The 15,970-nt window shown below is 51.8% G+C and overlaps 1 protein-coding gene across 1 annotated transcript; it reads left to right on the top strand.

The window, feature by feature from the left end:
• The first annotated feature begins 29 nt into the window (after positions 1 to 29).
• Positions 30 to 15,654, top strand: PLA2G6 (phospholipase A2, group VI (cytosolic, calcium-independent)). The gene is made up of 16 exons (XM_010003378.1): positions 30 to 238; positions 731 to 946; positions 1,761 to 1,941; positions 3,463 to 3,650; positions 4,822 to 4,918; positions 5,869 to 6,051; positions 7,067 to 7,175; positions 7,748 to 7,900; positions 9,565 to 9,655; positions 10,419 to 10,582; positions 11,109 to 11,259; positions 11,443 to 11,579; positions 12,213 to 12,367; positions 13,116 to 13,283; positions 14,351 to 14,424; positions 15,513 to 15,654. Exons 1-16 carry the CDS (start codon positions 30 to 32, stop codon positions 15,652 to 15,654), a joined length of 2,418 nt encoding a protein of 805 aa, XP_010001680.1.
• The last annotated feature ends 316 nt before the right edge of the window (positions 15,655 to 15,970 follow it).

The following is a 15,970-nucleotide window of genomic DNA, read 5'->3' as shown; positions in this document are numbered from 1 at the left end:
GGGGAGAAGCCGCCCGAGGCTCCAGCAAGATGCAGTTCCTTGGCCGGCTGGTGAACACCTTCAACAGCGTCACCCAAATGTTCACAAACCCTTACCGGGTGAAGGAGGTGCTGACTGCAGAGTATTCCGCTCAGACGTGCCTGAGGGAGGAAGGCAGGGTGGCCCTGTATAAGAACAGTCCCACCCGCTCCTGGGATTGCCTGCTGGTGAATCCCCAGAGCCCACACGTCGCCTTCCGGTAAGTGACAGACGTTTAGAAGTCACTAGTCAAGCATGAATCTAAAATGCCCCAAATCTCCAATTTTGGGCCCTCGGTGGGCCCTTCGTGGGTTTGGGGTGGTGTGTTGGATCAGGAGGTGGGCTCATGAGGCGTGGGAGGCCCTTGTGTGTGCTGGTGTCATCAGAACAGCTTGTGAGAACAAGGCAGGACAGAGTCCAAACTCTCGAAACAGGCAGCTTTGAACTAGGTACTCTGGTCAGAATGTCCACAGGTACATGCACTTCCACTCATACCTGTTGCTGCTTCAGCATCTGGAGCACAGGATGCTTAAATCTTCACGTTCCTCAGGAAGAGGAGATGTTCTCTGCTAATGAAGCAGGATCTCTTCTTCCCTTGGGAAAAAACGTGCTAACAAATGAGGGGGAGTGGGGAGAGTCTGCAGCGTCTGGAGAAGAGCAGCTTCTCTCAGATACGTGGGCTGGAGGTTATTTCTCTGTGCCTTTCCTCCAGGCTCTTCCAGCTTGACAACGAGGCAGATGCCCTGGTGTGGTTTGAGCGGTACGCCAGGCACCTACGCCCCTTCTACGAGAGCTCAGCCCAGCCCCTGTCCCTGGAGGATCTGCAGCAGCTCACCGACTGCATCCGCAGCCACCCCGGCTGGTCCTCGGCGCACTTCGCGGTGGAGATCGGCCGTCGTGAGACCTTCCGGCACAACCACGTCCTGAGGCAAGAGGCAGGGGGGGTCTCTGCTGGGCCTGGTGCTGGGAACAAGCTCAGGAGGGCAGGCCAGGCCAGATGAGGGTCTCCTGGCTTGATGAACCAGAGCAACAGGCACTGCTTCTCTGAGGAACCGTGGTTACTGCAGAGGTGAAGTTTGAAAGTGCTGGCCTTGGTGTGTCCTGCCTGAGCGACAGGTGTGGTAGCAAAGGGGGTCTGATGGTCGCTGCCTGAGCTTATTGGTGGGCTTTCAACATGCTGCTGTGGGTGTTCTGGTGCTTGAGCCAAATAACTGAAGTGTTTTGCTAGAGGCTCTAGTTAGGTTCTTACCACCCTTGTGGAACTGCATTTGGGGGGGAGTTGTGGCTAACTTTGTAAACCACGAAGGAGAAGGTACAGTAGGGCTGTCTTTCAACAGTTTTTGACCATAAAGCCCTTGCTCTCTTTCTGTGGGAAGGTTCACTGAGGATAGAGATGACCAGTGAGGAGTTAGGGGACTACAGGACTTACGGCAGCCCCTCTGCCAGGTTGCTGACTGTAACCCCTCTCCTGCCTTCCCTTGGCCAGGAGGAGCTACTCCCAAATGGGGGGCAGAGGAAGGAGCCAAGAGTCAGGGAGAGGGCCCATGGCAGGGCTGCTTGGTTGGCCCTTCCCTGGGCTCCTCTCCCTGGCAAGACGCTGGACTTCCATGAACCTTGTGGTTCTCACTGGCTGGGCCCGTCGCAGAGGTGGAAGGTGCCTTGGTGTCAGCTCCCAGGGCAGCTGCACGTCCTGGTCTCTGCAGCCCTCCTTGGGCCTCAGGCTGGCTCATCCTCTCTTGCAGCTGCGTGAACAGCACGGACAGCGAGGATGGCTGCACCCCGCTGCACCTGGCGTGCCGCAGGGGGGACGTGGAGTGCCTGCTGGAGTTGCTGGAGTGCCAGGCCCGGGTGGACATCACCGACAGGAACGGGGACACCGTGTTCCACTACGCGGTGCGAGGGAACGGCCCCCAGGTCATCGAGGTGGGAGCGATTTCAAAGCTGGAGGGCAGTGGGAATAGGATGGGTCGTCCCTGTGAGGCCGGAAATGGGAAAATAGGTGCAGACGGGGGAGCAGAGAGTCTGTTGTCTCTGCTGCAGCACAGGGAGTTAATGCTTGAGGCTGATTTCAGTCTCTCTCTTCCTCCTGTACTGGTGCTGTTTCCCGTAAGTAGGCTCCAGATTGCAGCCTGCAAGGGAACAATGATATTAAGCAAGTTTCCTCAGAAAGTATCTTTCATTGCTCTTTGTATGAGGCTTTCATCCTGCCTTTCCTTAGGCCCTTGGCTGTCTCTCCTCAGTCTCCTACAAGCAGGATATTTGGTTCTGGGCAGATTGTTCTGCGCTCCCATGGGGGAGCATGTGTTGCCCACAGACTGCAGGACAGTTTGGAGCCACCCTGGGCTCTCCTGAGCTGCAGGACTGTTGTTTGAACTGAGTGGCCTTGCACAGGGGACAGCAATCAGAGACAGTCTGAAGCCAGAGGCGTTCCTGATTCCTGAGAAGTGCTGGGCAGAGTAACAGGGTTCGTAAGGGCGTGGGTGACCTTCCATGTGGGTTTCTCAGGTCTGTCATCTTTCCATCACCCAGCAGGAGACTGGCTCTGCCCTAGGACTGCAACCCCCCAGGTTTGCCCAATAGGTGTTGTGACAGCTCTCCCTCTGCCTGCCAGACTCTGCTGGGGTTTCACAATGCTTGATGGGGGAGGGATGATGATCTGGGCTTGCCATGCTGTGGAGCAGGGTATTCAAAAGATACCTTCTTCCTTTATTTCCCTGATGGCAGCAACTTGGATTGTTGCTAGAGAAATATTTCCAGGTCTGGTCTGTTTCCTGTTTTTCTTTCCTCTCTTGATTCCTTGCTAAATCAGAGGAAAGAAACTCTAAATCCCCCCCTTCTCTTGTGTGCATCAGGGCCTGCGGTGTTTCCCCAGTATGGCAGTGGGTTATTTTTCTTTAACAAATCAGTCAGCAGGTAACAACAGGATGCAAATTTACGAGGAGAAAGGAAAATTCCTTCAAACGCATCCTCATGTGTGTATCTTCAACAGAATCCTGTTTGTATCTGAAAGCAGTGGTGGAGTTGCAGAGGAGGCCAAGCTCCTGTCTGCTGGCTGAACATGGTGACTGGTGGGGCCACAGCAGGAGAGGAAACTATTGGTTTCAGTTGGTGCTCTCATTTGGTTGGGCTGAGCTTGGCTTATTCAGTGGAAGATAGTGGGAGCCTGCCAGGCAGTGTCATTCAAGGTGGTACAAGCTGTTTTAGGCTGAGGGGTGTCTCAGAAGCACCTAGGCCAGAAGGAGAGGACACAGAGAGCAGCAATAATCCCTTTTGGGGAGAGAAAATGAAGAGCACTTCCATAGCTACTGTGTTGGAAGCAGGGCTGGAGAGGACAGGCTGTAGCGTTGTGAGGAACCCAGCGCTCCAGAGTCTGTACTTGGAGCTCAGGAGGAGAGACGATGCTCTTCCAAGTCTATTTGTTTATCTACTGTCTTCTCTTTCCAGCTGCTGGGCAGAACCCCAACTTCTGGCTTGGACCACCTGAACCATGAAGGGCTGACAGCTCTGCACCTTGCTTGTAAGCTGGGCAAGGAGGACATGGTTCGGTCCCTGCTGAAATGCCGGGCCAGTTGCAGCGCTGTGGGCACGCTGGGCTACCCCATCCACACAGCACTGAAGTTCTCGCAGAAGGGGTAAGGAACTGCCTGGACTGCCAAAACAGGGCCCTTTTCAGCGCAGTGCTCAGTGGGAAGATGTCCTGTGCTGTCCTCTGCTGTCCTCTGCTTCCCTGTGTTGGCAAAAGGACAGAGAAGTGTTGGTGTGAAAAAGAAAAATCACTTTAAAAAAAGATTTTCCCTGAATTCATAGATATTATTTAGTTTCAGGTATCAGGAGAAAGACACAGATATAAAAAGAATAGAAGTTTGTGAAATACTTTTGTTCACAATGAGCTGTGAGAAGATGATTTACTGATGCTTAAATAGTATTGCTAATTGCTGTACTTCTGTCTTTGAGTGCTCTGATCCTAATAAGCTCTCATTCCAGAGCCTGCTTATTTGTGTCTCCTGTGGGCTGAAGGTACTCTTGACTCTTAATAACACACTGGAACTGAATCAAAAGACACACGATGTTTACTCCCTGGATAGATTTGATTCTCTTTGCATGTGTTTTATAATACTTAATCTTTGTAGAGTGTCCAAGCTCTAGAAATACGGCTTTCAAGTCAACACTAGCTGCTGCTAGCTAATTTTTCAGCATTTTGAAAAGTACTTTCCAACATTAGACACATTCACAAGCCAAAAGTTTGCTTAGCTCCCTTAGTTTGCAGTGGGGCTCAATCTCTTGTATGTGGCTTATCTGGTGTGGTTTCAGAGTGGAGAGCATACATTTGCTTCATACGTCTACCTACCCACACTTTCTGGGCACTAGAGACTGTCTCTTGACAACAGGTGTGGTTTTTCACTCGCAGGGAAGTACACAGATTCCTAATTTCAGCTACTATTGAACTATTTCAGTTTTATCTCCATGTTTCCATGAGGAGAGAGGAATGAGAGAAGAGTTTCTTCTTGGATCTTAAGAGTTTCCAGAAATGCTATATTCCTGCATTGGTGAAGCACCCAGCTGTTGCTCCATGGTTTGGAATTGGGAAGGGAATCTTCCTCTTCCTCGGAACTGTGTGCTGCTTGCATGCTTCCTGTTGCACCCTTCCTTTCTAAAAGCAGAAAAAAGAAAACTGCAGGAGTTGGCAGGGAGCCTGCTGCTGCTGAGGGATTCCCTGAAAGGCAGGAGGCAGCTGCTGGTGTGTGTGGAGGTCCTGAGTTGAGAGGGCAACCACCCCTCACTCTGTCTTGTTGTCTTTGCCAGGTGTGCCCAGGCCATCCTCGAGGTGGATGCCAGCCAGGTTCTCTCCAGGGACCCGCGCTATGATGCCACTCCGCTGCATTGGGCAAAGAAGGCAGAGGTAAATGGAATCTATCCGTGGTGAGGTCCTGTGCTGCCACACAGCACCCAGTTATTCCGGCTGACCTGTCCCTTCCCTGAGCGCATGTGTGGAGCCCTGGGAGTGTCAGAGCCCAGCCACCTGCCCAGTGTGGGATCCTCTCTGCCCTGTCCTGATTGGTGCTGTTTGTCACGGGGGGCTGGAGCAGTGGAGTCTCGCAATTAAACCAACTGGGGGACTCATCTCTAGTATATCGTCCTTGGTTGTGGCATTGCTGGCTTGTCCCTTTTCCCCTTCCATTGGGGCAGCAGTGTCACTGTTACCCCTGGGGGGAGCTCTCTTCTCATTACTGGTAGTTACACAGAAGGAAGCAGGCTGATGTCTTGAAAGCTGCAGGGTGAGTGTTAGATAGGCCCAGGGTGGTGGTTTGTGCCTATGGTCCATCTTCTGCCAGAGATGAGCAGATCAGTGGTGTGATATGCCATTGCAGAGCACCTGAATGATGCTTATTGCAAGCAGGGGACACTCCTATCATAGGACTGTTTTCCCTCCTACAGTCTCACATCCCTCTCAGAAGTGTCCTGTGGAGTTTCCAAGAAGACATACATCTGCTTGGCTTTTTATAAAGAAAAGATCATAAAGCAAACTTTTTCCCCTGACTCTGCAAGGATTCTGGCCTGAATAGGATCTGTTTTTTCCTCTGTTGCTCTAAGCCAGTTTCTACACTTGCATGTCAGTCCCAAACCATCCAGAATCTCCAGCCAGATTGTGAAACCATCAATTAGTTAGAGAAGCTCCATCTCTGGCGCTTGGAGCAATGCAGTTGGCATCTGCCAGCCAGCATGTCCAGGCTAAGGGTCCTGCCTCTTCCCCTGCTCTGCTTGCCGTGAGGCCTGGCTTGTTTGAGCTCTCGGGCAGTTGTCCTCACGGTTGGTCGCTTTCTCCCTCCTCGCCCTGGCGCGTGGGCACAGATGACGCGGCTGCTGCTGGAATACGGCTCCGAGGTGAACTCGACCAGCCGGACGGCTGACATGGCCCTGCACATCGCGGTCCAGAGAGGGCGCTTCGACTGCGCCATGGTCCTGCTGACACACGGGGCCTGCACCAACGCCAGAGGTCAGGATGGCAACACGCCCCTGCACCTGGCCATGAAGGTGGGTCTTCTGCAGAGGCTGCTGGGAAGGGGAGAGAGGGTTTTCTTGAAGGGTTGAGGCAGGGACAGACTCTTTAGGAGTTCTAGCTGTTGCCTTTCGTGGGTTGGTCCCTTGTGGGTGCTTTGGCTAATGAAAAGAGAAGGGAGGGAATGAGAGATAATGTAGCCAATCACGGAATCACAGAATGTCAGGGGTTGGAAGGGACCTGTGAAGATGTTTGAGTCCAACCTCCCTGCCACAGCAGGACCAAAAACTAGGGCAGATCACTCAGAAAGGCATCCAGACAGGTCTTGAAAGTCTGCAGAGAAGTAGACTCTGCAAGCGCTCTGGGGAGCCTGTTCCAGTGCTCTGTAACCCTCACAGTAAATAAGTTCTTCCTCATGTTGAGGTGGAACTTCCTGTGCTCGAGTTTGAATCCATTGCCCCTCATCCTATATCACAGGGCACAAGTGAAAAGAGGTTGTCCCTGCCATCTTGACACCCAGCCCTTGTGCACTTATAGACATAGATTAGATTCTCTCTCAGTCTTCTCCTCTCTAGACTGAAAAGCCCCAGGTCTCAGCCCCTCCTCATAAGGCAGGTGTTCCAGTCCCTTAATCATCCTCCTAGCCCTCCATTGGACTCTCTGCAAGCGCTCTGGGGAGCCTGTTCCAGTGCTCTGTAACCCTCACAGTAAATAAGTTCTTCCTCATGTTGAGGTGGAACTTCCTGTGCTCGAGTTTGAATCCATTGCCCCTCATCCTATATCACAGGGCACAAGTGAAAAGAGGTTGTCCCTGCCATCTTGACACCCAGCCCTTGTGCACTTATAGACATAGATTAGATTCTCTCTCAGTCTTCTCCTCTCTAGACTGAAAAGCCCCAGGTCTCAGCCCCTCCTCATAAGGCAGGTGTTCCAGTCCCTTAATCATCCTCTTAGCCCTCCATTGGACTCTTAAGTAGATCCCTGTCCCTCTTGAACTGGAGGGAGCCAAGGGGAGCATGAGTCTTGACTGAGCTTTTTCTTGCCCCATAGCATGATGACCTGGATATGATCAAAGCAATTGTTGTGTTCGGAGGAGATGTCGAGATCCCAAATGATTTTGGGGAGACACCGGGGCTTTTGGCAGCCAGGAGCAGCAAAGGTGAGGGAGCATGTCAGCAGCCTTACAGGGTGAATGCAGCATCATATCTCCTCGTGGTGGCCAGAACAGTGTCTTGGGGAGAGGTGAGAAAGTGCCAAGTGTGGGTGATGCTTCTCCAACGTGCTTTCCCAGCTTCTAGCCGCTCACAGGGCTTCCTGAGCTAGCAGTGTAGATTTGCTATTAATAGCCCTTCATGAATTTCTCTCTTGTGATACAGAGAAGCATGTGCTCCCCCTCTTCCCAGCCATGGTATTGGGCATTGCAGGCTCACGAGGGGATGGATCAGGGCTGCCGAGCCACCCAGGTCTAAGCAGGCACAGGCAGTTTCCAGTGGCAAGAAATGTGTAGCACACACCCCTTCAGCCTGCACAGCGTTGGGTACCCCTGCTGTGGCCGAGTCCTGCTGCCTGGTGTTCGGGGAGAAGTACCTGGGATGTGCTTTCCTCTTCCCCAGGCCATCCCAGAGGTTTCGTGAGGGTCAGGGCAGCTGTGAATTTGGCGAAGCTCCCTACCCCAGTGTGTGTGTGCACTGATTCTCTCTCAGACCTGTGACTCCCCTTTCGTCACCTAAGGTGCGAACCGGAAAGTGCTCTTAGAACTGCTGCAAACTGTAGGGACCGAGCGCTGCCACCCACCCAACCCTGACTCCCAAAGCCTGGCACCATCTGCCGCCTCCTCCCTTTTGGAAGGCCAACCTTCCTCACGGAGCAGCTTCAACAGCTTAGGTAAAGCCTTCCCTGGCCCTCCCTCGCTTTTCTCCGTTCCTGCTTCACAGTGCTGTCTCAGATCTCTTCTTCAGTTGGACCTTGCTCTGGGGACTGTCTCCTTGCTCTCAGTTTCTGGTGACTGTCCTCATTCAGCTGTTGCAGCTTCCTTCCTCTTTTCTCTGCTTTTCCCATGTGTGTGCTCCAAACTCTGGTACTCTTAACTTCTGTTTTATAGACCTGACATAGTGCAGCTCTTTAAAAAGGAAAGGACAGACTGTTCCCTCAGCCCTCTGGAAGAGGTGTAGGACTTAGTTCACTGCATGTTCTTTATCCTCTGGGTCATATACAGTAGGGGAGGTTCTTTCTGGTCTGCCTTGAGAACCTCCCAGTGTCATGCTGGGCACAAGGAAATTAGAAAATCCTGAAGGCCAGCAGCTGGGAGAGGGGAAAGATTGAATCCCAAGGCTGAGCAAATCGGATCGCAGGGTTTACATTACGCACAGGGAAAGCCTACCTTAGGGCATGTGATTGTGTTGTAGCCTGTGCTCTGTATTGCCCAAGCTGTGTGAATAAGCCCACGAGTCTGTTCCAGATGCTGGGCTTTCCTCCTCTGGGGAACTCCAGAGCTTGGGCAGAGGAAGTGTGAGGGCTTATGGAGTAGGCAGTGGGTGAGTTGGGTTGGAGGGAGGCTCTGACCCTTGTGTCAGAGGCACGCAAGCATTGATAGCTGCTTGTGGTCCATTTCCCCTCTCAGGTTGGTGGTTTCCTTTGCAAAGGCCCTCCTGTGGGGCTAGAGGACAGCCCTCCCCCAGGCTCTGGACTGCACCTGTGTCACCACAGATCTCACTGCTGGTGACAACAGGCCTTTCTTTTTACCATGGTCTTGTGAAGATGACTGTCCCAGTTTCAGCTCTGATGCAATGACAGAACAAGGCCCTTTTTCGTCATGGACTGTGGCCCTTGAAGGAACTCCTCACCACATTCATTGTCATCCACAGCCAACTTCTGGCCTGGGTGCTGGCAGGACTATTTAACTTCTTTCCCCCTGTTTTTTCTTCTTTTGGTTCCACAGGCTGGCTTCTCACCTAGGCTGGATTGGTGCCCCACAACCAGGGTGGCCTGGGTGTACATCAGCTGAGGGGTAATGACAAGCCACCCTGTCCCCAAAGCTCTCCTGCCTAGGTTACCTCATGGGAGTAGATTTAGGTTTTATCTTATGGCTTGCAGTAGACGGCATAGTGGGCAGGCTGCTTAGGCTCTGCCTTCTCTCTCACCTACTGTGCTCATCATCTGCTTCTATAATTCCTTCGTCTTTGCCAGTGCACCTCCAGCTGCCTGAAGGATGGGTTTCTCCTCTTTGGTTTGGAGTTTAATCTGGGGGGATACCTGGTGGCTGTGGGTAAGATGGCTTGTGTTGCCTGCTGGGAGCTTTTTTCAACTGGGAAGGGAGTTCCCACTCAAACATTCTATGTGTGTTTGTGGTGGAAATGATTTACTGCAGGAGTGGGAGGTTTGGGTTCCATGACCAGTCTTTCTGGAGGGCAGAGAGAAAAACAGGAAGACTAATGGAAGGTTTAATTTGGTTGACTAGTATCTCTGAGATATGTATCAGAGGCATGGTTCAGGTAGCAAAGTGGTCTCTTAATTATTTTTTTTCCTTTTGCATGTCCATGGCCCTCTAGAGTACAAGGACCTTTTGTATGTTTCTGCAACACTTGGACAGTTCTTGAAGGCACCAGATGTTGTGGACTCACTCGGTGAAGGCAGAAGAAAGTAAGTCCCTGCTTCCATGCAACTTGAAGGTGAAAGGTGTTTTTGTGGATTCTCCCCACACACACCCGTGGGTGTGGCATCCTCAGAGCTGACATTAGTTAGTGTCCATTGACATTGCAGTTTTTGCCAGAGATCCCCCTGCGCCCTGTTACCATAAATCTCTGTTCCCATAACTGACCATCACCTGGAGCTGCAGTGAAGTCCGAACTAGCAGGTGAAACCTCTGCTCTGTCCCTTCCCTCTGCTGCTGGGCACCAAATACTGTTTTGGCTTTCTGATTTTCCCCACCTCCCCATGCTGCCCTGATGATCACCCAGATGCTTTGCCAGGCTGTACCCTGCCTTGGCCCTGCAGGCCTTGGCAGTGCCTGCACCTCGCCCTGCATGAAACAGAGGGAGGCTTGGCACCCAGAGTGCTGCTAGCAGGAACTGTCTGATTCTTACTTATGAGACAACGTGTAATTCCCGTGTAGTAAGGGACTTGGATGTTGTGTTGGCTCATTAATGTCTCTAGTGTAGAGGTTAGAGATGGCTTAGGGAGCAAGTGGTGTTGCAGCAGCTCTGGTGAGACTTATTTGGTCATGTCCAGTCTTATTTGCATCTGAGGAAGCACTACTGGATCAATTTGTTCACTGATTACACTGTCTGCAGTAGCGTTCTTTATATCAAGGTAGTTTCCCACCCCCAGGGCCACGTTCTTACATGGCATGCTGGGATTTGTAAGCTCTCCCACAGCTCCCAGTTATCTGTCTGTCTCTTTCCAGTCATGATCGGCTCCTGTGCCTAGATGGAGGGGGCATCCGGGGCCTGGTGCTCATCCAGCTCCTCCTGGCAATTGAAAAGGCTGCGGGACGTCCCACTCGTGAGATTTTTGACTGGATCGCAGGGACCAGCACCGGGGGGATCTTGGCCTTGGCTATTGTACATGGTGAGGACAGTGCAAATAATGGGCCTCCCTTCTCGCTCCTATGGGCTTGAGTGCTCCTCTGTGCGGAGCAGATGCAGGGTGGGAGCTGCCTCTCTGAGTCCAAACCGAGATTTGTTGTCCCTGTTGTGGGAGGGAAGGGATGTTTGTCAATGAAGGAAAGCCTGGACCTGGCTTTGTGCTTGATTCTCATGTCAGCTGGCCTTGAGCAGCTTCTTGGGTTTTGGGAAGCGTGTGATGGCAGAGTGCAATGTTCTGTTCTTCCTGCTTTTTCCATGGGGGTTTCCCAACAAGGTAATTGGCACTTTCTGGTAGCGGAAAACTACTCTGTGAGCTTGCCCTTCCTGTTTAATCCTTCCCAGTCACGGTGCTGAGGTCTGAGCAGATGACAGCCTGGGAAGGGGATGGGATCGGGAGTGACACCTCCCATCTCCTGCTGGTCCTGGAAAGTGCCAGCTCTGATGTGCTATTTGTTCTGCCTGCCCTTCCTCCTGCCCCCTGCTCCTGCCAACGCTGTTGCCCATCTCAGGGAAGTCCATGGACTACATGCGCTGCCTGTACTTCCGCATGAAGGACATGGTGTTCCGGGGGTCTCGGCCCTACGAGTCGGAGCCCCTGGATGAGTTCTTGAAGAAGGAATTTGGGGAAAACACCAAAATGACAGATGTCCAAAAGCCCAAGTAAGTCTTGCCTGGGGCTGCGCTGGTTGATTCTCTCCTGAGTGTGCTGTAGACCCTTCTCAGCAGAGATGCTCAGCCTCTCCTTAGAGCAGATCTGGATAAATGTGATGTGCAGACTACTGAAGCCATAAGTATGGGGTTTTTTTCCATTTTACTCTTACTCCGTCATGTCGTCTCCCCCAGGGTTATGGTGACAGGGACGTTGTGCGACCGGCAGCCAGCTGAGCTCCACCTTTTCCGAAATTACTCCGTACCAGAGACAAAAACCTCCACTGTATACAAGACAACTGCATCTTTCAAACCACTCACTCAGCCAGAAGGTAAATGCTGGCACACAGTAGCCCAGCTGGTTGCAGGGGAGGGGTCATCCCTCAGAGACAGAAGATTTCCTATTCTTCCTCCCATTTCTCTGAAAATTGGGGTGTCCCAGCTGTGGCTCATCCCTGATCCTGACTTGCAGCTTGGTCCTAGTGGTGGTTCCATTTTCTCCTCTCTCCTCCACCCTTGACTTCTCTTGTACAAGGAACAGGGGCTGGCTAGCAAGGTTCATGAGGTTTGCTAGAGGACTTCCATGTACAATCAGTACCTTTTCCTGGGCTCTTAGGAGCAAATTAACCCAGAAAAGCTGTGTAACTGAAGCATGCAGCCGTCTCCAGCTTGCTAGGTTATTTGTCTAGCAAACATAACTGGTTCACCATCGAAATAGCAATGAAGCTGTCAGACAGTGAGTTTGAACGAGGATACGTAGAAAGCGGTGAGAACATCCTTTAAAGCCTCTGAAAACAGTCCTGCACATCCAAACAGAAGCCGTGCTCCTGGGAGAAAGAGGCACAACTATCTGGGGCAGGTTCTTCTGGGGTTGTGAGCCCTCCTGCTTTGTGTTGGTGAAGGTGAGGTCCTTCTTGCACACGGGAAGGTTGCTGCAGGAGGCCGTGTGCTTTCCCTCCCTCCAGAGCAGCTGGTGTGGCGCGCTGCCCGCTGCAGCGGGGCGGCTCCCACTTATTTCCGGCCGATAGGACGCTTTCTGGATGGTGGGCTGCTGGCCAACAACCCAACCCTTGATGCCATGGCAGAGATCCACGAGTACAACAAGACACTGATCAAGAAGGTGAGGGAAATCCTGAGTGCTCACTGGGGCTTTATTGGCTCTGCTGAGCCTCCCTTGAAGGGGAAGAGGGTTTGGGAATGGATGTCTCTCTAGTGGATAAACAAGTTATCTGGGCAGCACCCTAGGGTAGAGGATGTGGAGGGGGATACCTGTTGGGGGTGGTGGCTCAGAGGTGAAAGAAATACCTCTTTGACAAGCTGGTGAGAAGGCAGCCCCTCCAGCCTGGCCTTGCTACATTCAGCAAGGATGATTCAGTTTATGGTTGTGTGGTGCTGTATGCAGCTGTGCAGAGCCCTTTTCTGCCCCAAAATAAATAAATAAATGAAGGAGACAATGGTGGGGCATTCTGTAAGGCTGAAGGCTGAGTGCTTTCTGTCGTGTGGCAAGTTCCTCAAGAATGATGACTAACTACTGGCAGCCACTGTTCCCTGTAGCTGAAAGGGGAGGTGTGTTGCCAAAATGCCTGAAAGAGTTGGACTGTTTCACAGTCATGTAGTTCTAGGACTCATCTTTGGGGTGATCCCATGGGTTTGGGTGCAACCAGGGGTGTAAGGGATGGAACAGTGCAACTGTTGAAGTCACATGGATTATACTTTTCTCACCAGGAAATAATGAAGGGGAGTGACAGGGAGAGAAAAAGCCATTGAACCTTTTGCCTTGGTTTTCAGAGCTTTCCCAAGACTGCCAAGAAAGGCATCCTCCACCATAACTGTTGGTCCTTGCAAACAGATCTTTTGTTTGTCTGCAGGGTCAGAAGGACAAAGTAAGAAAATTGGGGTTGGTGGTCTCCCTGGGGACGGGGAAGCCTCCGCAGGTCCCGGTGAGCTCCGTGGATGTTTTCCGCCCTTCCAACCCTTGGGAGCTGGCGAAGACCGTCTTTGGGGCCAGGGAGCTTGGCAAGATGGTGGTGGATTGTGTGAGTACTGGGAGGGGGCTGCTTGCAGGGAGGGGGCAAAGGTTTCCAGTCTTCAGCTTCTTCCTTTTGGAAGAAAATTGGAACTGAATGGAGTTAGTTGGGTGACCTAAGAATTGCGGGTCTAAAGCCCTGTCTGCCTGTTCAGGGTTTCACGTGCCAAGGGAGGTACAGTTTCTGCAGCTGTAAGGAGCTAAGGTGTGGGAGAGCTGAGGACAGATTGGTGGTCAGTGGCCTCTAGGAACATCTGCAGGTGTGAGTTCATGAAACTCAGTATCTTTCCAGCAAGCACTGATTATCATCTGAGTAACACCTGGACCAAAAAAATCACGCCTCAGAAAACAGGAATTAATTTTTCTTTTGTGATTCCCCATTGGGGGAAGTTAGCAAATGCCAGAGAAGTGGGAGTGTCACTAACAGAAAGCAGTAGTTCAGAGCTGTGGTTAGGAGTGTGTAGTAGTTGTGTATTCTTGGATGCTTCAGGAAGAAGCTCACTTAAGTGTTTATGAAAACACTCCAAATGAATGAAAGCCAGAAAGATCAGAACTGAAGTTTTGTCTGTCATCTTAATTCTGTCTCTTTATCTCCTCTCAGCTTCCTAAATCCAGAAAATACCTGGAGAGGTCCCTCTGCTACCCCTGTCTTTTATTTCAGGGTTCTCAGGGAAACTGTCCCAGGATAGCCCAGAAGGCCTACAGTAGTCATAGGCTCTTCTAGTACTGGGTTTGGAGAGAAATGGATAGAGATGAAATCTCAAGGAGTCTGTATTTCAGATCATACTGGGGCTTCCTTGAAAAGAATCCATTCAGTGCTATTGTGGAGGATCTGCAGGGTGTAATTCCTTGTGTCCCAAGGATCCAGGAGCACTGTTCTTACGTTAAAAACCAAAACACAAACAAAAAGCAACCCCACTCTTGGTGCTGAACGTTTGCCATCCAGGATGCACTTGCTCCTGGTTTTCCCCTCTCCGTGGCTTGTGCAAGTTCAACTTAGTGCCAGGGGAGCCTCTTCTGGGCAGGGGGAGGGCAGTGTGACAGTCAGGCTCTAACAGTGGCCTGGTTCTCCCGCAGTGCACTGACGCAGATGGCCCAGCTGTGGATCGTGCCAGGGCCTGGTGCGAGATGACGGATGTCCCATATTTCCGGTAGGAGCTTCCTTTCTGCTCTCAGCACAGACCTATTTTTAGCCCTCTCACTTCGGACCTGCCTATGGCATTCATCATCCCAAATCGTGTCCCCTCCAGAGGCATTTCTACCTGCACTTGTCCCCCTGCCCCTTCTCCTCATGCCTCAGTGGCTTATCAGAGCATTTTGGTTTAGCTGTACCAAAAAACAGAGCATAAAACTGCTCTCTGTTACCCCCCTCCACCTTCCCAAAGGAAGACAAAAGAGGAACAAGGAAGAGAGACCTAAAGGTTGGGAATTAAAACTGAAACAGGTTTACTAGAACAGGGAAAGGGCAGTAACACACAGGATGAGGAACAAATATATACAAATATGTACAAAACCTGATCTCTGATCACAGTTGTAAGTGTCTGAGGGTCCCTTGCAGCACAGCTGACTCGGGAGGAGGGTCTACTGCTCTTCCCAGTACCCAGTGAATTTGGATCCTGCAGAGCATGTGGCAATTTGATGACAAAACAGGAGCCTCTCACCAAGACCTCCAAGTGCGGTCAAGCAGCAAGGAAGAAGGAAGTAGGCAGGGAGCAGGCTTTCAGCTCTCCCAGCTTTTACAGAGTATGGCAGGAAATGGGAGGGAAAACTGACCTTTCTCTGTCCCACCCCTCCTGGATTGCTCACAGTCCGGAGGCCCTCTGTCTAGGGGCATTGGTACCACAGAATTATCCTGGCCCCCTCAAACTGTAACATGGAGGATGCCACAGTTCGCTCTGAGCTGATGCGCTAGGCATGCCTTGTCTGGGGTAGGTTAGCAGGGGCTTGGGAGGATGCTGTCTGACAGGGTCCTGAGGGGATGTGCCTCCTGCTCTATCCCACCACACACAGCATGTTTTGAGGCTTGTGCTTCAGGTGGTGCAGCTGCTGAAACTGAGTCTCAGCCTTGAGGATGGTTGTGCCTTGAAGGAGGGGGAAGTCCTCTGCTCTGCCAGCCATATAGACAAGGGGAAGTGAATGCCTAGGATGGCAGGAGCCACTTTACCTCAAGTCTTGTGCTTGGCACACTTGCTGCCCTTCTGTGCTGATGTTTGTGGTGATGCTGTCTTGCCATATGCAGGCTGAACCCTCAGCTGCACACGGAGGTGATGTTGGATGAGGTGAATGACACCGTGCTGGTGAATGCTCTCTGGGACACCCAGCTTTACATCTACCAGCATCGGGAGCAGTTTGAGCAGCTGGTGCAACACCTGTGCCGATGACTGACCTGTTCAGCATCCCCATGGCAAGGAGCAGCAGACACTGAAATGGCTCAGATTCGCCCTTGAACCAAGATGCTGAGGTGGGGGAGGGACTGTTACTACTAATAACAAGGTACTAATGTTATTTAGTAGAAAATAAGTGCACATATACATGTATTCCAGGACACACCCCTGTATTCCTGGACAGCTGTGAAATACTGACAGTTACCTTTGTACTGTGGCCCTGACTGCTGCTGTGCTTGGTTTTCTTGCCCTGCTCTGTGATCATACAGCCTGTCCCACAAGCCAGAGAGCCCCCCCCCCCCCCCTCTTTGCG

The sequence above is a fragment of the Chaetura pelagica genome, unplaced genomic scaffold (assembly GCF_000747805.2).
Source record: "Chaetura pelagica isolate M959 unplaced genomic scaffold, ChaPel_1.0 scaffold530, whole genome shotgun sequence".
NCBI lineage: Eukaryota > Metazoa > Chordata > Aves > Apodiformes > Apodidae > Chaetura > Chaetura pelagica.
Note: the sequence above shows the minus strand (reverse complement) of the source record. Positions and strands in the feature narration are given on the sequence as shown.

What these genes read in the sequence shown, in the direction of transcription:
- PLA2G6 (XM_010003378.1), top strand. Translation starts at nt 30, where the DNA reads ATGCAGTTCCTTGGCCGGCTGGTGAACACCTTCAACAGCGTCACCCAA. An exon ending in GGCCTTGGCTATTGTACATG is followed by an intron (nt 10,583 to 11,108) that starts GTGAGGACAGTG and finishes TGCCCATCTCAG; the next exon opens with GGAAGTCCATGGACTACATG. An exon ending in ACAGATGTCCAAAAGCCCAA is followed by an intron (nt 11,260 to 11,442) that starts GTAAGTCTTGCC and finishes CGTCTCCCCCAG; the next exon opens with GGTTATGGTGACAGGGACGT.